At 49.2% G+C, this 22,574-nt stretch overlaps 1 protein-coding gene across 1 annotated transcript; it reads left to right on the top strand.

The window, feature by feature from the left end:
* Positions 1-9,827: 9,827 nt before the first annotated feature.
* Positions 9,828-21,947, top strand: LOC146355119 (SRSF protein kinase 3-like). Its single transcript, XM_084840671.1, has 11 exons — positions 9,828-9,873; positions 11,724-11,832; positions 13,088-13,175; positions 13,599-13,686; positions 14,489-14,595; positions 16,504-16,666; positions 18,261-18,346; positions 20,199-20,306; positions 21,111-21,180; positions 21,275-21,367; positions 21,624-21,947. The coding sequence occupies exons 1-11, from the start codon at positions 9,828-9,830 to the stop codon at positions 21,809-21,811; spliced, it is 1,146 nt and encodes a 381-aa protein (XP_084696797.1). The 3' UTR covers positions 21,812-21,947.
* The last annotated feature ends 627 nt before the right edge of the window (positions 21,948-22,574 follow it).

Here is a 22,574-nt window from a genome sequence, read left to right as displayed (position 1 = left end):
GGAAGCCAGATTCTGGCTGAACATCAGGAAAAACTTCCTGACTGTTAGAGCAATACGATAATGGAACCAATTCCCTAGGGAGGTGGTGGGCTCTCCCACACTGGAGACATTCAAGATGAGGCTGGACAGCCATCTGTCAGGGATGCTCTGACTTGGATTCCTGCAATGAGCAGGGGGTTGGACTCGATGGCCTTGTAGGCCCCTTCCAACCCTACTATTCTATGATTAAAATTTGGTAGAGCGTCCAGGGGGCTGATAAAATGCCATCTCTGGCTTAGGGCAATGTCGCGACCGTTTCATCAAAAGAATATGCGAACCGTGTTTCCTTTACCACTGTATATTTTATTGAAAAGACAATTTTAAAATGTTGATGCCATAGGCTTTAAAAGATTGCAGTTGTTGATTGTTTTTATTTTGCCCCTTTACCCATTTAGTTGAGAGCAAGTCCCATTGAACTTAATGGGACTTAATTCTGAGTAGACATGTATAGGATTGCACTGTTGTTTGGATTATTGAGCTTATATGGCATTTTAAATGTCGCTGTCTTACTGTTTTTATGTTTTCCGTTGAGCTGGTGCAGCATAGTTAAGAGTCTGAACTACGAATCAGGAAGTCCCAGGAGATGTCTCTTCCGTGAACTTGCTAGGCGGCTTTTGGCAAGCTGGCCCATGTGACAATGGCTATTATTCTCCCCTCCCCCCACTTGTCACGAAAAAGGATTCATTTAAAAAAACACAGCTGTGAATTTGCCCTTTCAAAAAAAGGCAAGGAGCAAAGATTTAACCAGAAAAGACCATAAGAACTGCTGTGCTGGATCAGACCAAAGGCCCATCTAGTCCACCATCTCCTCTCCCACAGTGGCTGACCAGATGCTTCTGGGACGCTCACAAGCAGGACGTAAAGGCAATGGCCCTCTCCTTCTGTTGTCTCCTAGCGACTCGCAATTCAGAGGCATGCTGCGTCCAAGCCTGCAGGTGGCATACACCCATCATGGCTAGTAACGTGATAGCCTTATCCCCCATGGATTTATCTAATCCAAGCTGGTGGCTGCCTGTTTGAGGCAGGGACAAAAACCAGCTCTAGATTTTGAGCCAGGTTCATGTGATGTTAGAGGAATGGGGGTAAGAGGAAGGGATCATCCTCCACTTCGGCACTCCCTTTGCTAGCGGAGACCTTTTTTTCAAAGGCTGCTTCACGTACTCCCACGGTAATTACACCCACCCCCAAAGCTCCTCCTGCAGCTGCCAGCTGCTTTCGGCTCCTCCCCCTCCGTCTCCATTGTTAGCTGACAGATATACATATGGGTGCAGAGCAGTGAAGCTGAGGGGAAAATTATGCAAATGTCATGGCAGAGCAGTGAGGCGGGTAACTGAAATATGCAGATTTCATGGCAGAGCAGTAAAAGTGAGGGGAAAATTAGACAATTTCATGGCAGAGCAGTGAGGCAGATCACTCAAAATACACAAATTTTATGGCAGAGCAGTGAGGCAGATCACTCAAAATACACAAATTTCATGGCAGAGCAGTGAGGCAGATCACTAAAAATACACAAATTTCATGGCAGAGCAGTAAAGCCGAGAGGGAAATCACATAAATTTCATTGTGGTGGATTTTCGCATCTGCATACTTGAGCCCAGACCAGAAAAAAGTTGTGAATGCATTCGGGACACTCTCCGGTGTCATTTCTTCTTGATGTATAGGAACACAGGGTGGAGAGCGGAGGCACTAGCGAGATCACGAGGAGTGGCAGGGGGGTTTGCCACTCTTGCTGAGCACCTCAGTAGCCCTTTCCAACAAGCCATGCCAAAGCCACTGTGCCATGTTCAGACATCACAAGAAGCCACCCTGAATAACCCAACAACCAGCTGTGGGTTCTCAGGGTGGCTTGTTCGTTAAAAATAAAGTCACGACAACCCACCATGGATGATTACCCATGGTGAGTTGTTGTGTCATGGAAACTACATCAGTGTCAACCATCCTGGGCTAAATGAACCAATGATCTGATTCAGTATAAGGCAGCTTCCTGTGTTATTATGAAGCAACAATCTCCCCACAACAGACAAAAAACTGAAGTGGCTCCTGTTAGTAGGTGCATCTGAACACATCCTGAGTGTTCACAAGTGCAGTCGTTGATGCCTCCCCCCGCCATGTACCTTGGGCTGGCAATGCTTTTTTGTCATCAAAGTGAATGGCTGATTCCATTCTTAACTTGTAGGGCAGGAGTGTCCTGAATTTGTCATACTCTGCCATGTTAGTGGATCCTCTGCCAGAGAACAGCATGTGTGTATATTAAGTGGCTTACAGCACAATCCTATGCATGTCAAATTGGAAGCCAGTCCTATTGAGTTCAGTGGACTTCCTCCCAGGTAAGTCTGCATAGCAAGATTGCACCTTTCATGCGAGAAGTAGTGGAGGAAGCCAACTCTACAATGCTAACGTTTGCATTTCCATCTCGGCAATCTGCAAATGCTGATCTATAAATAAATACCCTCCCTGGAGATTCCAGTTTTTGCTTTGGTAGCAGGGCAGAGATGGAGCCAGGAAAGTATTAGAGAGTAAAGGCAGGAAGCTGTTCCGACAGGTGCAGGGTGAAAGGGGATGGTAAAATGAGACCTCCCCAGCTGTCCTGGGTCCCTGAACTGTTCCGAAGTTGGTACCAGGTTTCCAGGGCAATCCGATCCCAACTCATTCTCCTGACCACAGCTATGCTGGGGGACTTGGGACACCACTTCCTCCCGCCCCCTTTCCAGTTAACAGCAACTGAAAAGGGAAGCTGTGGGCGCTGGTTGGACGACGCTCCCCAGAGCTCAGAAGCCTGGCAGGGCTGCAAGCCTAGGGCTGCTTATACGGGGAGTCGAGAATAAGCTGGGCTGGGCTGGATTGATCTCAAGACATAGTGAAGGTGAGTATTATGCATGTCCTATCTCTCATAGGAATAGCACACCCAGATGTTACTTGGCTCCATATCTTTTATGAAGTGCCAGAAAGGGGGGAAACGTGTCTTCAAGGTAGAGAACTTCAGAAGCTCCTACTTACTACCTGCTTGGTTTTAAAATAGCCAGGGGGAGGACCTTTTCTTCAGCTGCTAGTCAGTAAAACTTGAATGTCTTTCAATAAAATAATATTTTGAACTGCTGCTCAGAGCCTCAGCCCTCCTCGGCAAGCCTGAATAAAGTACATCGCCAGAATTTGAAACCAATACATGATACACTGCGCTGCAAATTGGAGTAAAAGGGGGTAAATGTGTCCATTTTCAGCACTTTTTCACTTGCTGTTCTGTGGCAATTTTTACTCGATCAGTTTGACATTTTGCAGTTAAAGGGCTCATCAGGTAGATCGTGGATAGGTTAGTAGGTCAAAAGGTGTCATTTTTATAAGCCGAGGCGTATCATGACGGAACCTTGTTTTCTGCGGCTTGCAGGAGCTTTTCTTCGGGTTTTTCTACATGAAGGAGTTGGAGGGCTTAAGCCAAGTCTCCTGCCCCCCTCTAAAGAACCTGAAATATTTGAACTGTGTGACTGGAACACGTTAAAGCTGTGAACGTGCGAGACCAGCCTCCTCTTTCTGCCTGCCTAGAGAAGGCAGTCCATCTGAGTTCTCTCCGTTGAAGGACTGGCCAGCCTAGCCTTCCAGCAGGGATGCCAGGGCCTTTCCTTACAATCCTCTAATCCATCTAAAAACCCAAGCAAGGACAGCCAGGAAGGAACCTGAGATTTTAGCCTGGCGTCTTTCCAGCTCCGTGCAGCACGGAGCGGCACTGGCTGGGCTGTCATGATTTGAAAAGCCCCCGCACAAAAGGTTATATAATCTCTGCCATGCCCCCTTCAGAAATGCTAGGAATTCTCCTACCAGCCCAGCTCCAGAATTCAAGGAAACTGAAGCACGAGGGGTGGGGGGCAGGAAACACAGAAGGGAAGTCATTACAGGTAGAGATCCCAGGTCTTAGAGGACAGGAGGGCATGGTGGCCCTCTGACTAAAACAATAAATGACTATGATGCCTTCCAGCTTTCCTCACCTTGGCACCCTCTAGATGTGGTGGACTGTAGCAGCCATCATCTCTGGCCCAACCCATCTGGAGGAAGGCTGATGTATTTATTGCATTTGTATCCATCCCACTTCCATTATCGAACTCAAGGTGGCATAAATAGGGTACTCAGGTGGCCTTCCATCCAAGCACTGACCAGGCCCACACCTGTGTAGCTTGAGCAGAGAGGCTGCATTACATGCCTTTGGAGCACTCCCTGGAACCAAGCAATTTTTTTAAAAATGCAGGATGTTTTCCAAGCAGGATGCTCAAGAAAAAGGTGCTTTTGCTACAGGGAAAGTAATGCTGCTGTGCTGTAGGCAGCTGTCGGTGGCAAGCCAGGAGTCAAAGCCAGAAAGTCTTTATTGCTCAGTTAAGTTCCCTGCCCAGAGGAAGCCTTTTATATCCTTCCTGTCCAGAAGGGCCCAATGGCTAGCCTGGGTGGGCGGAGCCAGGGCAGAGCCTGAGAATGCTTCACCGCCACACCGCTGTTCTGATTCTTTACCCAATTGGGCAGCTGCCCCCCAGAACTCGGCGCTCCTGATTCTACCCCCAGCAACTCCTGACAAAGAGATGTTTATGTGCCGGGGCCATTTGCTTTACCCAGGCTCCTCCACCACCCATGTCCTCCTCCGCCCACGTCTCCTCCTCTGCCCATGTCCTCTGCCCATGTCTCCTCCTCCACCCTTGTCCTCCACCACCTATGTCTCCTCCTCCACCCATGTCCCCTCCACCACTCATGTCCTCCTCTGCCTATGTTCTCCATCCATGTCTGCCACTACCCATGTCTCCTCCACCCTTGTCCTCCACCACCGATGTCTCCTCCAGCCATGTCTCCTCCTCCACCCATGTCCTTCCCTATTCTGCCAGGTTCCTATGTCTGTAACCTGATGGATGCCAGCCTTGGAAAGGGGCCATAGCTCAGTGATAGAGCTCATACTTTGCACACAAAAGGTCCCTGGTTCAATCCCTGGCATCTCCAGAAAGGGCTGGAAAACTGCCTGAAGCCCTGGAGGGCTATTGCTGCCAATCAGTGTCAATAATACTGAGCTTGATGGACCCATGGTCTGACTCAGTAGAAGGCAGTTCCCTGTGTTCCCCTGCATGTACTCTAAGTTGGACTAACATTGGATGGTTCTTCCTGACATTTTCCATCTTGATTCAACTTCGGACCGCCAGACGTTTCTGGCTTTTGTCCATCCAGCCCAATATGTTTTCTATTCTGGCTGGCAGAGGCTCTCCAGAGTCCAGGCAGAGAAACGTCTTTCCCATCCCTAATCCTTTTAGCTGAAGATGCCATGGACTGAATTTTTGGCATGTGTGCAAAACATGTGCTCTGTGCTGAGCAATAGCCCCTTCCGAAATGCAACGTTTAACCAGGTCAACCACACCAGCAACATAAGCCAAGGGAGTTTACTCATTCTTAACTTTCTGAGGGCTTCCCAACAGAGTGCGGCAAGCGCTAAAAGTCGAAAGACATTGTGCAGCTATTCTGTCTTCCCTGCCTTCGTGGATGTTCTGTAAGAAGAAAAAAGAACGAAGAAGTGGTGGGAAAACACAGGAGGTCTCCCAATAGAAGACGGTGTTGTCTGGACCCCCTGTAAAATGCCGTGAATGGGGCAGGGTGTCACGATTCCCTTAGCCCCCACTTCACTTCAGTGCCCAAACATACACAGATGAGAGGCTTCAGTCTACAGCTTTTAATCCATTACTCCACAGGGTCATACAGGGTCATGCAAATTCTCAGAGAAACTCTCCGTCTACCAGGAATGCCTTCAGGGGATCCAAATGGAATTTACGAGAATTTATGGAATTTATTTGCCTGCCGTTTGAAGAGGGAGGCGGTCTCACTAGCCTAACTTAAGGGGGGGACGTCCCTCTCTTGTCATGAGGCCTCTAAGCGCAGCTTCTCACGCAAGGCCAATTGGGTAGACTAAGTTCCGCCCCTGTCTTCTCTCTCTCTGTTCTGTGCCTGCGCCTGGCATCTGTTAGGTCAACCTCCTGTTCACTGCCTCTCACGGCGGGGGTGAGGAGGGACCATCATGCTCAGCCATCTGGATGTTTGTAACCTGAGAAGCAGGCCTACTCATATCTGGACTAGCCTGGGAAAACACCTCCCCCATGTCTGATGGTTCTCCTTCAGAATCTGAACTGCTATCCCACTCCCTGCGCTCAGAAACACCCCTGACACATGGAATTCACACACTAAAAGTATCACCTGGAAGCACCCCCCCACCCCACCCCAAAGTCTTTCTCATCTCCTTTTAACTAAGTGGAAACTGACAGGATATTTCTTTAGGCCAGGGGTAGACAAGCTGGTACATTCCAGATGTTTTGGACTACAACTCCCAGAAGCCCCAGCCAGTATGGCCAATGGTCAGGGATTCTGGGAATTGTCATCCCAAACATCTGGAGGGCACCAGGTTGCCTCCAATCCCAACGCAGGTCACACAACACACAACATATCAAAATAAAACCAGCTAAAATGCACAACTGGTATAAAACACTTCATATACACTACCTGTCAACTATCTTTCTGTAATACACGGACCCAATCATCTCTGATCAAAAGGGTTGAAAAAGGATTGTTTTCACCTGGTGCCAAAAGCTGCCCAGTGTTGGTGCCAGTCTAACCTCCTGGGTGGAGCATTCCACCCTGCGTAGCCCCTTTAGAGTTCTAACTGAAACATGGAGCGGATTCACTGCCCCACTGACATCAAAGCCACCAGCCTCCACTGCTGGGATGCCATCACCAAGAAGACCCTGTTACAAGTCCTAGAAGTCCAGACTACGTTAGGTGATGATATAAGCAAAAAGGGCTACCCTGATGGATCTTCACTGACGGGCAGGGCGATACAGGGAGAGGCACTCCTTTGGGTAGCCAGGTTGTAAGTCATTTAGGGCTTGATACATCAAAGCTAGTCCCCTGAATTGGGCATGGTGACAAATAAGCAACCAGTGCAATTCTTTAAAGGTTGTGTAATATGAACCTACCAACACCCATTCAGCTGCATTTTGCACAAGCTGCAATCTCTGGACTGTCTTCAAGGGCAGCTCCATGTAGAGCGCATTACAATCTTCTTGCTGGGAGGTTACCAGGGCATGAATTACTTTGGCCAGGCTATCCCTGCCCAGGACAGGGTGTAGGTGGCAAACCAGCCAAAGCTGGAAAAAGGCACTCTGGGCCCCTGTAGCCAGGACAGGAAGGCCTGGCGTGCTATGGTCCATGGGGTCACGAAGAGTCGGACACAACTTAACGGCTGAACAACAACAACAAGCCACTTGGTCCTCCAGTGACAAGGTAGAATCAAGGAATATTCCCACGTGCCTGATCCAGGGTGAGTGCAACTCCATCTAGAGCAAGATGCTGCCCTGATTTCCAGGCTCACTGATGTACAGTACCTGTGCCTTGTCAGGATTCAATGTGTTTATGGGCCCTCATCCAACCCATGACTGCCTCCAAGCACTTATGAAGCACCTGCACCACTTCACCTGACTATGATGGAAAGGATAGAGCTTGGTGTTGTCATCATCCTGAATGCACCTCACCCCCAGTCCTCTGATGGCTGCTCCCAAGTTTCATATAGACATGAAATAACATGGGGGACAAGACGGAACCTGCGGGACCTCACAGCACAACTGCTCAGGGGCCAAGCGGAAGTCCCCCACTGGTACTTTCTGACAACAGCCCCGGAGGGAGGAATCAAACCAATGTACTTCCGTGCCTCCAGCTCTCAATCTACAGAAGGATACCATGGTCAATGGAATCAAAAGCTGCCAAGAAATCATGGAGAATGAACAGGGTCACGTTCCCCCAGTCCCACTCCCGATACAAGTCATCGATCAGGGCAATCAAAGCCAAAACCAGTCCTGAAGCCAGACTGAAATGGGTTTAGGTCAGGGTCCCCAGTGTTTTTGGACCCATGGGAATATTTCAGAATTTGATAAACTGCTGTAGGCACCACCACAAAATGGCTCCCATGGAGGCTGTGGCTAATCACATAATGGCTGCAGTGTGGGCCTGGCTAGTCAAAAGTGAGCTAAAGAGGTGGTGAAGGGGAGAGAAATAGGCTAGAGGCTAGAGGCTGGGAGGGAGGAGAAAGAAGCAAGAGCAAGGCTAAGAAACGGAGAGAAAGACTGCTGTCAGGAGCGCCCTAGCTGCCTCTTACGGTCCCCTCCAATAGCCAACTCAAGACACAGACGAAGAGGATTCTTTCCAAGACTTTATTCCTTTACAACTTAAATGACTCTTTCAGATGCTAATCACCAGCGACTAAGCAAGGAACTGCACTGGGGTAGTTAGCAGAGTAGCCTAAGCTCCAGGTAAGGCAGTTGGTCCCCGTTTGAAGGAGAAGAGTGGGAAACCTCTGAACGTATGGGCTATGGAGAGGTCCTCCCTCTTACCCTTGGGTCCTCGGGACGCAACCGTTGTTTTAGCACCAAGCGGGCACAGCGCCTCCTCTCAGTGCCCTCCATCTGGCGCCGCTCCCTGCATCTGCGCCGAGCGTCCAGCAAGGCCCCCTGCCCCGCTCTCTCACTGCCAGGGTCACCATCTCTCTCAGGAATGCAGGCAGGAGGAATCTCTCCCTGCCGCTGTGCCCATGAGCGATGAGCGAGCTCCTCTCCCACGGGCTGTTGATCTTCCTCAGAATCAGAACTGCTCTGGGGCTCTATGGGTTCAGTCTCCACCCTGACAACTACCCTAACATTTTCCAAGGTTTTTATTGAAAAATGTTTTTGAAGAGGGCAGGGAGTGGAGAACTTGGTCCTACAGGTGCTATGGTGCCTGTGGGCGCCGCATTGGAGACCCCTGGTCTACATAATATGCATCTACTTCACGTGTTCCTCATATGACTGGTCCAGAATGGCCTTGGCAATGGGAGTTCTTCTCACCTGGCAAAAGCATCTTTCCAGTGATGGGTGATTTCAGTTCAGTAGGCTTACAACAGAAGAGTAACAGCTGATTAGGGTGACCATGTGTCCTCCTTTACAGAGGAGTTTGAAGGCATCCTCTTTGAAGGGCTGCCCAGTCCAAGGGCTCCTTCACACGGAGCTTTTATCCTGTGATTGAGATTGCTCCTTCACAGAAGTTTGCGGGCTTTTTACATGACACCATGACCCTGCTGTGCCCCTCCAGGGCGTCTCCTGCACTAAATGCCCTCTGTTCCATTTTTAAATAGATTGCAGATAATGAGCTATCAAATTACCCCATTCTGTTCTGCTTCAGTGTCCTCCGTGAAAAGAGTACAAGCGGCAAGAAGAGGAGGCAAGAAAAGGAGCAAGATCAATGAAAGATAATGGAAGACTCAGATGCAGGGAGAAGGAGGGGGGAAGGGGAGGGGGGGAAGGAAGCACGTGAAAAAGGGAGTCATCGTGATCCTGCATTTAAAACGAAAGCAGAAAGCCCCGTTTTAAATGCAGGATTTTAGGCTGGTGTAGAGATGCCCCAAGTCTGGTTCAATGAGAAAGAACTGTTAAGAAGGGAGAACAGCCGGGGCCTTGAAGTTGCCATCAGCAGTTAGCACCTGGAGAGCAGACAGGCACTCAGCTCACCTGGCCACAGTCTTCCCCAGAATGGCGGGTTGTCTTGCCTTTGTATTTAAAGTCTAGCCATTCTTTCCAAATGTGCATCTATGCATATGCTAACACATGCAACGTTTATGTAAATTTGTCCTCTTTTTTGGCAATGCATACATAGCTTCCCCAAACTGACTGGAATAAAATGTTTCTGCAAATGTAAATGTCTCCTCAACCCACACAGTTCCAAGTACCTGGCTATCTGCAGAGAGCCGCATCCCTGCCATGGATGAGTGTGAGTGGCAGGAGACCCCCTCAGTATCCTGTGCAGGTGCGTTACTGGCAAATTGTAGGCATAGTTGGAACAACCTTTCTTATTCCCTCGTTTCTTTGTTACATTTATTATCCCTCAAGAGGAGCCTGTGGACTCCCAACTCCCACCCCACTCCCTTTTTATCCTGAGAACAACTTGTGAGGTAGGTTAAGTGGAGGGATGGTGGCTGTCCCATGAACGTTCCCCACTAAGCTTTGGGGCTGTGTAAGGATTTCTAGCTGCTAGTCAGGTTGGCAAATGGAGCAAGAGAAGTCAGGGTGAGTAGAATGCCGCTTGGTCTTTCATTTTATTCTTAAAAATAAACACTGAAAAAGTATTTTAAGTATTGTAAGCACTGGCTGGTGGTGTTGACAACTGCTACAAAATGCACGCCAGCCAACTCTCCTAGCAGAAACACCAACAAGTCACAATTTTAGAAAGCCAGCTGTTCCACCTAACAAACTTGTGTTTGTTTGTTTTCTTGTCAAACATACTCTGACCTGATTCACACAATCGCTGCAGCCCATCATGGCTTATTCGCCACAGTGGGTTGTAGTGCCAGAGGGCACCAGGTTGGGAATCCACGCCCCCCCACCACAGCTTCTCGTTACATTTGAACCCATGGGCTGTTTGGGGGTGGCTTGTCAAGCACCCCAACAACCCACCCTTGCCAGGTTTGCATGTAACGGCAAGTTACAGCACAAGTGGAATATTCAAAATGGCGGCCGCTGCTGCAACAAGAAGCCCTGTGGAGAAATTCTCCCACGGTGGCTTCTTGTTACATGCGAACCAGCCCAGAAACAGAGTCAGACAGTTCCCCCACCCACACACCCCAGTTGAACTATTAATTAAAAACAAATGGCTGCCATGAAAGCAATTTCCAGTGCAGGCATTTTACATGGTCCATTACCTAGGCTGCTGCCCCTCCATGTCTTCCCAGAATTGGGAGCAGCAGGCAGGCCAAAATGGATGTTCCTTTGACTAGGTTTGCATGATCACAGAGGGGGAAATAAGCCACAGTGACTTATTCCCCCTCCTCCACCCCCACCCCTGTGAGTGTGCCGGTCACATGTCAAGAGGATTAGCAGAATTACCATCAGCCACATGTCTTGTCATGCAAACCTGGCCAGGGTGGCTGGTTGCTATGGGTAGCAAGCCACCCAGAACCCATGAGCTGTTTTAGGGTTTTGTGCAAGTTTGGTAGCTCAGCAGATCGCTTGCCAAGCACCCCAACAATCCCCTCTTGCTGGGTTCGCATGTAACATCAAGCTACAGTGTGCCCCCACTGTGGTTCAAATATTCAAAATGGCGGCCGCCGCTGCAACAAGAAACCCCGCAGGGAAATTCCCCCACAGTGGCTTCTCATTACCATACTATGCATCTGTCAACAGAATTGTCGGGTTGTCTCCAGTTAGGAGAGGCCAGGTGAAGATCTTCTTATTCTCTTATTTTATTTTAGCATTTTAGCTTCCTAGTCTTTTAGCTTTGGTGTTTTAAATCTGTGTTTTAAATCTTTGCATTGCTGCTAGGTCCTATTCTGGTTGTACTGTTATATTGTGGTTTTCAGCTTTCATATTTTATATTGATTTATGCTGTGCTTTGTGGTTTTAATTTGTGTGAACCACCCAGAGAGCTTTGGCTATTGGGCAGTAAATAAATAAATAAACAGACAGACAGACAAACAAATATTACTGGTGACACTATTATTATTATTATTATTATTATTATTATTTTAATCCTGAGGAAGCATCAGTTTCAACTGTTTAGTCCTGGGAAGCTTATACTACTGGGAAAACTTGCAACCCCCGCCCCCAGCCTCAATGTCTCTTATTAATGTGTACTGATCCCCGCCTCGCCCCTTTATGCAGAAGGCTACTATCCAGTGAGGAAAGGAGAGACATTCAACAGAAGATACCATGTGGTGCAGAGTCTGGGGCGTGGTTACTTTTCAACAGTCTGGCTTTGCCAAGATGTGGAGTGAGTAAACCAACATTGGGGCTGTCAAGTGGCAGAACAGAAATGCATCCTGTTACTCAGGGAGAGGCTGTAGCTCCACGGTGGAGCTGCGCACATGCTTTGCATGCAGAGGCTCCCAGATTCGATCCCTGGCATCTCCACGGAGGGCTGGGAAAGACTCTCATCTGAAGCCCCGGAGAGCCACTCCCAGTCACTGGGCAGACAATATTGAGCAAGATGGACCAATGGCCTGACGCAGTGGAGGCTGGTGGTTCCGATGTCTGTGGGACGGTGAATCCGCTCCAGGTTTCAGTCAGAACCAGCCAGAACTCCAAAGGAGCTATCCAACCTTGGACAGCTCCACTGGATCACTCCACCAGCCTGCACTGGCTCTGGCTTGGTATAAGACAGCATCCTATCTTGCCATGACAGCCATCACTGGCCCTCCTGTTCTCATCTCAGAAAGGCTGTGGCGTACCTGCAGTCCTGGCCTTTGACGGGGTGCAATGTAGCTTGGCAGACACGCACCCGTGAGGCACACGCACACTGTCAGTCCAGCATCAGAACCCAGGATGGTGGGAGCTGAAGGCAAGATTCAGCTAACCAGCAGATGACTAGGCCAGACAGGAGGTAACCTGGAGTGGTTTCTCTAGTCCTGGCCTAGAGGCGTAAGATGAGGCTGCAGAGAAGGCTGTGATCCAGGCCTAAACCTCTCTGGATGAGATCAGGGTTGGCACTGTGTTTTTGAGTTGTACCAGCACTAATGGAGTGCACATCTCCTGCTGTCCCTGGGACTGGCATGGTGCGATGTCCACCATGGAAGTTTGTGGGAAGCCATCCTCTGAGGATGCTGCCGGAGAAGCCTTCTTGGGAGCAGCAACCAGAGGAAGTACAGCCCGTGTGGGGCTCTTCCCCCTCCTCCTCTCCCATGGAGCTCTCTGCAAGACAGTCTCCTTAGTGGCTGCTTCCTGAGAAGGGCAGACAGATCCTACCACGAATGATGTGGAGTCCCCTTCAAATGGAAGCACAACCTCTCAGCCAAGTTTGTGCAAGTTTGGGAGCTCAGCAGACGTCAGTTCCCCCCGCCACACCCATTTTATCCTCAGAATCTTGTAAGGCAGCTTACCCTGTAACAGAGGGTCTGGCCCAAGATCACCCACTGAGTTTCCATGGCTGGGTGGGAAGATTCGAACCCATCTCTGAAACAGCTGCTACAGGGAATAGTAACCCAGGGAGGCTTCTGACGTGTTCGTCCATGGAAGGCTTCTTCTTTCAGGAAGAAGAGGTGTGTGGCTGTGAAGGTGCCCAAGGGAGGGGAGGATTTTGTGGAGGCAGCCCTGGACGAAGTCGTGCTCCTTCGCTGTGTACGTAGCCTGGAAACCACCCCCACCTCCAACAGCCCCTGAGACTTTACAGGGGTGGGCAACGTGTGGGCCAAGAGCTGCACGCAGCCCTCAACCTAATTTCAACCCTGCTCTGCATGCAATCAGTTCAGCCCTCTGGCAAGAGCAATCCGTCCCTTCCTTGGCAGCCCACTGGGTGGGAAGGAAGAGGGAGAGAGAGAAAAGGGGGGTGACAGAGAGAGAAAAGGGGGGTGACCGAGAGAGAAAAGGGGTGACCCACCCGCTTGTGGCTCTGGTCCTGCCCAGAGCAAGCTGGCTCACCTCCAATCCCATCCTGCATGAATGTGCCAATTCCGGTATTGTTGGGTATCTCCCCCAAGGCCTCATAAAAGGAAGGAACTTGCACGGGAAGCCCTCCTCCTCTTCCTCCTCTTCTTCTTGTAGGTGAACAGCAAGAGGCGGAAAGGCTGTGCTGGCGACCATGTTATCCGATTCTTCGATGATTTCAAAATGATTGGAGAGAATGGCTTCCATATCCTTTGGTTTAGTAGAAAATGGATCACCAGGGCACAGGAGCCAGATGTGGCTTTGTGTGAAGACAAGGTTGACTGTTTCCACTGAAAATGTGCTCCATGGGACAGTAGATAGCTGGCCAGCTCTGGGAACAGCTCAGGCAGCCTTCTCCAGCCCCATGTCCTGAAGATGTTTTGGAGCACAATTCCCAGAATTCCTGACCACACTGGCATGGGCTGATGGGAGCTGAGTTTCCAAGTCTCTTGCAGGCACCAGCTTGGGGAAGGCTGAGCTGAGGAAACAGCCACGCTGGAGGCTGGGGCATGGAGGCTGGGGCATGGGATCATCTGGGGCACCAAGAGAGCAGCTGGCAGCCCGAAGAAGGAAGGGGCTGCAGGAAAGAAGCATCAGTAGCCATTGCTCTCTGCAATTCCTCTTTAGTGTCATGTCAGAGGCTTGAGACAAGGTCCCTGCAAAAGCATGGTACGTTGCTGACAGCGGAGCCCAGGCTGACTTTAGTTTACTGACTGTCACCATCTGCTGTGTAGACAGGCAGGGAAACCGTGTACTACGAGGCTGAAGTCCCGTATGCACCTGGACAGGGGAGAGGGATAGCTCGGTAGTAGAGCACGGGACTTGCACTGATTGGGTCTTGGGTCCAGTACTTGGCTTCTTCTGCTAACTTTTTATGGGGCCCAGGACTGGGAGAGAGCCCCCTCCCCACCCTCAGCATGAGACCTTCAGGAGTTACTCCTGCCGCCGCCAGCGGAAGAACGAGGTCAGGAATTCTCTCTGTTAGTGGCTCCCTGACTCAGTCCCACATGTGTGCTTAGTGTCTGAGCTGCTGGGACCCTCACTGCAGGCCCTGCTGAGCAGCCAGGGTGCCCAGGGCCTCCCATTACCCTTTGTGAAGAAAGCTACACAGCAGGTGAGTACAGTAGTTCCAGGACAGCTGAGCCAGGAGGCATCAGGGATGACGCTACTATCAGCACCTGGCATCCTGGGGGCTGCCGCATTTGTCAGGGGACCAGGTGGTCTGGCAGGGCCCACTGGTGCTGATGCCTTGCCTTGCTTTGCCTGCCCTGCACCACTTGGCCCCCCAGTGGTGGCACTGCTGCCGCTCTTAGCCTCGCACTCCCTCTTGGCTCCTGGTCCACAGCAGCCCTACTGCCGCTCGGTGAACCTGCGAGCAAACGGGAGACTGGCGGCTTCAGTAGTTTCGCTGCTGGCGGGCCAAAGGGGTGGTGGGAGGGGCTTTCTAGGGGCAAGCCTGTCCAGGGCCCCCCAGAATCTGGAGCCAGGCCTGCCTAGGATGTTTTTCAGGAGATGGTAACGCTACATAACGTATTGGTGGCCCAACTACTCTTCCAGGCGCCGGCCTTGCTGAAATTCATGCACGCTCGAAGGGGACAGAGCTCTCGTGCATTTCCCCACTATGATGCATGAGTTTTCCTTTGCACAAGACCCTGGAGACATGGAGAAGAGGATCTTTGAATCCATTACACATTCTCTTCTGCATCGCCATGTGCAAAGCCTGTAAGCCATCCTGAAAGGTGTAGAGGGAGCGCAACATGTCCCAATAAAAGATAGTAAGGCTAGAACGGCTGTTAATCCAGAGAAGAAAGGGAGAATCGAGCACTAGGGCTGCCAACTTCTGTTTTTAAAAATTCTGGCACCTAAGGAGATCTGTCTCTGAGCATGTGCAGAGTTCTTTTCTGCCAGGATGAAAGACATATACTTACAGATGCCCTAGATAAATCGAGAATGCATGTCCTTCATAAAGGCAGTGCTTCGTCACCTTGCAGAGGCTACCTGGGTGTGCCATGGAATCAGGTGTCCTCTGCGTCACTCACCCTCTCTCTGTCTACCTAGGGTGGCAGTGTTCTCCCAGCCACGATGCTGCCTGAAAGGGGATCTGGAGAAAGATGGCAGGCCATCAGCTGGCTGAGGAGAAGATGCTCAGGCTCTGCCTCAGGCAGACTAACACACCTGTACAGTAGAGGAGAAGCTGTCAGGACTAGGCTGAGGCTGTAGGTGGCCATATCAAATCTAAATCTGGATGCTCTGTTCCCCAGCACGGAGTCAGAGGAAAGCTCAAGGCACTAACTGAGGGAAGGCAGCAGTAAGGCTCCTCCTAATTATGCTAGGCCTGGCCAATCCAGAGGCTTCATACAGCCTGCCAATCTCAAGAGCCAATGTTACACCCCTTTATTCCCTTCTGCACATGAAAAGGGCCTTGAGGCCCTCAGGTACTTTTCTTTTAGGGTCACCAGTTTGCCTTCGGAGAAATGAGTGCTTTGTGACCAGCCATGCTCACTGTGGCAGCCATTTTATAAATGGGCACAGCTCCCTCCCCATGGCGGCTATTTTGTGGGAGCGCCCATTACACTCTCTCAAAATTCCGGCATGCCCACCACCAGCACCAAAAGGTTGGGGGCTGCAGACCCTGGCGTTTGTCATTCACGGCCCTTGCAAAGACCGATACATGCAAGTGCAGCTTGGCCAATGAATCCTGAAACGTGATGCCAGCCACTCTGTGATGCTGGCGTAGTGCGCAGGTGTTTGCATTCCGAATGCACAGGCTTCCACGTGTCCATGCAGAGTATGCTACAAAAGCAGCCGCCACCCACAACATTTGGTGCACACAAGCATATGCAAGAAAAGCTCAGCTTATCCTCACCCTGGTGACTTCACATTTTCCAATTCTGCCAACCAGCAAAGGTGATAAAATGGTGTGATTGGGTTGCTGGAGGGTGAAGCTAGTTTAAGGGCTCCACAACGTTCTTGTGGCCGGGCTCTGGCCCACTGATAGCAAGCTGCACTCTGCTTCACACAGGTACTCCAAGGCCTGCATTTCCTGCACAAGGAATGTCGCATCATCCACGCAGACATCAAACCGGAGAACATCCTGCTTTATGTCACAGAAGAGAGTCTGCAGACCTTTCCGCACAACATAGTTTCCTTGGAACACAGTGCGGGAGTCAAGCCAAAGAGACCAGGTTAGGAGAAAAGACTGCTGAGGTGTGGTTTGTTTGAAATGAGAGCATGTTTACCCAGGAGCTGCATGGGTTCTCTGCTCAGTCACTTTAGGCCGCAGGTTTTGGACTCCAGTTCCCATCATCCCTCACCATTAGCTATGCTGGCTGGGGCTGATGGGAACTGGAGTGCAACAACATCTGGAGGGCTGCAGTTTTGCCTACCACTGCTTTGGGCAGTAAGAGCCATTCTGCTGCAGAGACTAGATGTGGGGATCACAGGGTCTGTTACACATTTTGGAACCCACAGTTAGGCAATACGTTTATTAGGACTAATCAAAATGTCACAAAATAATATGCAAATTATCGAGTTCTCCAGAACATCATGCTAGATGTTAAGTAAAGTGGGGTGGCAGGGATAGAAATCTGGCTTGAGGTGAAGCCACGAGGTCTACATTTAGAAAAATTTTATGAAGTGCTGGAAGAAATAACACACTTAGGGCACAATCCGATGCATGTTTAGACAGAAAAGAGTCCTACAACTCCCAGCATTCCCCAGCCAGCATGGCTGGCTGGGGAATGGTGGAAGTTGTAGGACTTTTTTCTATCCAAACATACATGGGATAGTGCCTTAACTGGATTAGGCTTTACTAGGGGCTATGTAGGTTTCATGGTACACCTAGCAATGCTGGGACAAAGAAACAAATAATACTAGTGCCCTTTTAAAAAATGTAAAATCCACCAGTCACCTGGACCTGTTTCCAGCCTTAAATGAAACACACATGTTCCTTTTGAGATAGAGGACAGAAGAGAAGACATATATGACAGTTTTTTATGTTATCGAAGCTGAAGCTTATGTTTAGGTGGTGGACTAGGTAAAAAAAAAAAGTCACTAGAAGCCAAATTGGGTAGCATTGCCTCATGGTTGGCAGGAATATAACCACCAAAAGTAAAGCTCCATTTATAGGTGATAGAGAATAATCTTCCTCCAGTTTTAGGATCCCACTTCTGAATGGCTAAATTCAGTATTCTACAAGACACATATTTTTGCTATCAGTAGATCACATGTACAATAGGCAACATTCACACTACAATCCTAAATTGATTTTGGGATGGGATATCAGGATGGGATATCACACTACTGCTGTTGTTTCAGGATTAATGCGACTCCACTGTCAATACAGAGCCTTTCTATAAGAGGCTTTTATTGTGCACTTGTGATTACTTACTCACGGTAGTTTGTGGGTTCTTTACACGACATCGTCATCCTCCAGGGCTTCTCCTGTGCTTTGCACCATTATTGTACATTTTTCCTAACAAGGAAAGTCTGCTATTATTTAGAAATGGTGGAATGAGAGTCTCATGTAATTGTGCAGTTCCGCTATACCACAGCACCTTCTAGTGGTTGCATAATGAAGCATATAGAAAGGCAGACAAAGAAAAACCCCAGGGAAAAAGAATGTGTAAAGGAGCCAAGCTTAAACCCGCAAAGACTCCGGAAGCAGAAGCCTTGGTAAAGGTGTGGGATAAAAGCGTCATGTTGATATGCCCACAATCCTGGTTTTTCTACCACTGGAGAAAGTTCCAGAGCTTATTTCTGCATCTTTGTACCACCCAGAGGATAACATGGCAGCTGTCTTGGATTATTGCAACCTAATGAAAATGGGAGTGAAAATCGCAGACCTGGGAAGTGCCTGCTGGACTGTGAGTCTATGCCAACTTTTTGCCCTTATGAGCAGCTTCTGATTCCCTCTCCCTGCTCCTGCCCCGGGCAGTCCGTTTGTGCAGAGCTCTCCACTGAAGTGCACCATAGAGAGCAAAACAAGGGGTGGGGGGTGGGGGAAACCATTTTGGCAAGAGTGCAACAGACCAAATCCAAACGAGGAGAGAATAGCATTCAAATGTATGGCACAGCACATACCCAAGAAGCCTGTACCTTGGTGTAGTTCTGCATCTAGTCTATTGTGCTGGGTAAGAAGCAGAGGTGTGCTTTTAGAAAGAAATGAAGGAGTACATAATTCAGAACATAAGAAAAGCCCTGTTGCAGGGGTTGGCAAGGTGTGGCCCTCCAGATGTTTTGGCCAGCAACTTCCATCAGCCCTAGCCAGCATAGCCAATGGTGAGGAATGATAGGAGTTGGAGGCCAAATTGTTTGGATGGCCGCAAGTTGACCACCCCTGCCATATTGGTTTTGTCCAAATATTCATGTAGTCCCATATTCTGCATCCTGCAGTGGCAACCAGATGCTTATGGGAACCCCGTATCAGGACAAGAGGAGAGTAGCAACTTCCCACTTATGTTCCGCAGCAACTGCTGCACATAGGCGTACTGCCTCTGCCACTGGAGGTAATATATAGCCATCATGACTAGAAGCCCTTGATAGCCCTATCCCCCATGAATTAGTCTAATCCTCTTCTAAAGCCATCTCAACTGGGGGTCACCCAATACGTTTTGGGGCACCGTGTTCTATCATGTAACTTCTAATTCTGTAACAACTTCAGTGTGTGAAGAAGTACTTGCTTTTGTCTGTCCAGAGTCTACTGCCAATCAATTTCATTGACCAGCCATGAGTTCTAGTATTACTAGGGGGGTGGATTTCTCTGTATCCTCTTCCTTCACCCTTTGCTTAAGTTTATAAACCTCTATCAAGTCCCTGTTTACAGTGCAATCTTAGGCATGTTTAGGGGTGGCTTGTTGCTTTGTGCAGGTGGGGCAGCACCAATTTGGATTGGGCCCCATGTGCTTAAAGTATAGAGTGTAAAACTGAGTGTTTATCTGTGTTTGTGTGTAAAAGAGAGGTCACATACACACGCGTGCGTGCGCTTTGTATAGATAGTCTTGATGTTCCTTGTCTGGTTTCTCTTTGTTGAGCAACAGGCGTTGTTGCGGAAACAGAAAAATGTGGGTCTAAAGGAGTGCTTTTCTGTTGCTGTGTGGACCCCTCTCTATGCAATCCTCTGCTTTGCAGGCATGATCTCAAAGCTAATTTGCCTCAGTTTTCCTTTTCTGTACAATGGGTTTTTGCCGTGGATAAATGTGACCCCTTGGCTCCGCCTGTTGGCTCTGTTTACCGTTAGTTGGCCTGCTCTCCAACCCACCAGTCTCATTAGGCACCAGTCACCACTGTTCACTTGGAAGTTTGTCCCATTGGGTTCAATGGAGCTTCCTCCCTAGTAAGCGTGATTAGGATTGCAGCCTTGGTCATATTTTCTTCTGAATTAAGAAGACCCAAACACTTTAGTCCAGGGATGGGGAAACTCCAGCCCTCCATATGTTACTGGACTCTCAACTCCCAGCCACCATAGCCAATGGTCAGGAATGAGGAGAGTTAGAGTTCAACATCTGGAGAGACACAGGTTCCCCATCCCCGCTTTACCCTTTCCTCATACGGAAGGTTCTCATTGCGGTTGCCCTTTGAATATCCCATAGCCAAGCTGATCCTTTTCCATGACCCAAATACATGCTGCCGTTTGGCCACCTGTGCGTCCACACACACCTAAAGACGCATGTGAGATTCCACCCTCAGTCTATCCATTCTTACTTTCTTCTCTTCCAGTACAAGCCTTTCTCCAAAAAGATCCAAACTCAGCCCTACAGAGCTCTGGAGGTCCTTCTTGGATTAGATTACAGCACCCCAGCTGACATCTGGAGCGCAGCGTGCTTGGTAGGGACATGGTCCACCAGCAATTGCAGTGTAAATGTGATGACTTTTGGCTTTGGAATTTCAATCATCTGTTTACAGTAGAACCTGAAAGATAAGGTTCTGCCGGAGTTATGAATTGACTGCCTGTCAACTGATTGTGCTCTCTTAGCCTCACCACAGTCTCCAGATAGAGCTTTGACCCTAGACACACATACCTGCCAGGAGATTCAGGCACCTCACCTGCCTTGATCTTGATGTCCCCACCATTTTGTCCCCATTACTTTATTCGTCATGAAACTGACAAGAAAAGTAGAGCAGATATTTCCATGAATATATGAATATATATCTATATTCATTCTGACCATATTGCTAAATATATGCTAAAAGCAAAAACATTTAGCGTAATTCATATTGCCATGTTTTAAGGCTGAACATAAAGCAAGGGTTCTATTGCACCTAAATCATAGACCTAAATGACATAGACCTAAATCACATGTCTTAAGATCCTTGTCCATAAAATGTGCGAACAACCCTAGCCAACCCAAAGCTTGGCTACGCAGTCAGAGGGGCCAGTTTTAAGACCTTCCAAAAAACCCAGGCTTGCGGGAACTCAAGGGCCTCACACTTTCTATTCCCCACTTCTCAGGCAATAATATTCTTGAGGTTCACATGATCCCTTTAGAACGCAGACCTCACAGCAGGTGAACACCTGTAAGCCTCTAATTGAGTTTCAAATGCATCACTTTCATTTCCACATGCTCTGTGTTGAATGTAATATCTCACCTGGCTCACAGCTGACTGACTCAAGGCTCTTCTGTATCATAGGCTTTTGAACTGGCAACTGGAGAGCGTCTCTTTGATCCCCAGGCTGGACAGTATTTTTCCAGAGATGACGGTAATGTTGGAATAGGCGTTGACTTCTGCAACTCAATTTTATAGGAGAAACCTATGCAACTTAAATCCCTAACCTTGCTTTCCACCTGTTTCAGATCATGTGGCTCGGATCATTGAACTCCTGGGCAGAATCCCACCAAAAATTGCTTTGTACTGGAAGCAGGTATCACGTTTCTTCAGCAGGAAAGGTGAGGATGTAGGGGTGGAAAGAGGAGGCAGTGCTGCTAATCCCTCCTTCCTTCACCCCACCCTACCTAACCCTGGCATTTGCAAATGGAGGAGGTTGCATGATGTGCCCTGTGTACCACATTCAAGCCAATATTACAGCTTGCACTTGCCTGGTGCGATTGTGGAAGCACAAATATGAAAAATCTTGTGATAGGGAGAAATTTATGAGGTTTCCAGATCACGTGGCAGCTGTTCTTTTCCACTCTTGTTTGGCAGGTGCTCTTCTGCGGATGTCCTGGATCTCCTCCTATGACCTCTACCATGTCCTCACGGATAAATACAGCTGGCCAAAGCATCAGGCAGCCCCATTGGCCAGTTTTCTCCTGCCAATGCTGGAGTATGCCCCAGAAAGAAGGGCAGCAGCTGAGAAATGCCTTCAGCATCCTTGGCTTGGTACCCAGTGACCAGCTTGGCCTGATCCTCCTGCTCTCTGCCTGTCCCAGCTGCGAACGTGTTCACGAAAGAAGGGCCAAACTAGCCATGACATCACTTGCATGAATTTTGTTCACAGGCACAACTTTTTTCTTAATGTATATTGCAGCCACAGGAAAGCTTGAGCGGCCCCAAGACTATGGGGAAAGGGGTACTGATTTCTCTGTCTGCCATGATCTTAACTAGGGGTAGGCAACCTGGTGCCCTCCAGATGTGTTTGACTACACCTCCCATCAGCCCAAGCCAGCATGGGCAGTGATTGGGAATGATGGGAATTGTAGCCAAAAACATCTGGAGGGCACCAGGTTGCCTAGCCCTGGTCTCAACAAAAGTCACCTCTCCAAAGCTGCTAGGGGCATTCATTTCAGGGGAAGCTCCCACTGGGTCCAATGGCAGCTTCCCTTGAAATGCAAATGGCAGCTTTGGAGAGGCGGAGTTTTGCTGGGGCAATGGGAGAGAGAGAGAGAGAGTTAAACTTCCCCCTTCCTACCCTGCACTGTGCCCTTGGCAGCTCAGACTTCTCCCTGGCTGCTAATTATATAACCCAACACACGCCCATTTAAGTGCATTGACATAATTAACATCGTGGCTAGTTTGGGCCTTCCTCTGTGAGGGATGGGGCTACAGCAGACTGTTGGGACTTCTATTCACAGGAGCCAGAGTGGTGCTTTATTTCCGGCTCTACCTCTTCTCTCTAAGCCCTGTGAGCCAGTTCCGTGGGGTTCCTCTCCACTA

Source organism: Heloderma suspectum, chromosome 2 (genome assembly GCF_057233095.1).
Source record: "Heloderma suspectum isolate Gila_16-S chromosome 2, 16-S_ref, whole genome shotgun sequence".
Taxonomy (NCBI): Eukaryota; Metazoa; Chordata; class Lepidosauria; order Squamata; family Helodermatidae; genus Heloderma; species Heloderma suspectum.
The sequence above is the reverse complement of the archived record's forward strand: the minus strand, read 5'-3'. Positions and strand labels throughout refer to the sequence as shown.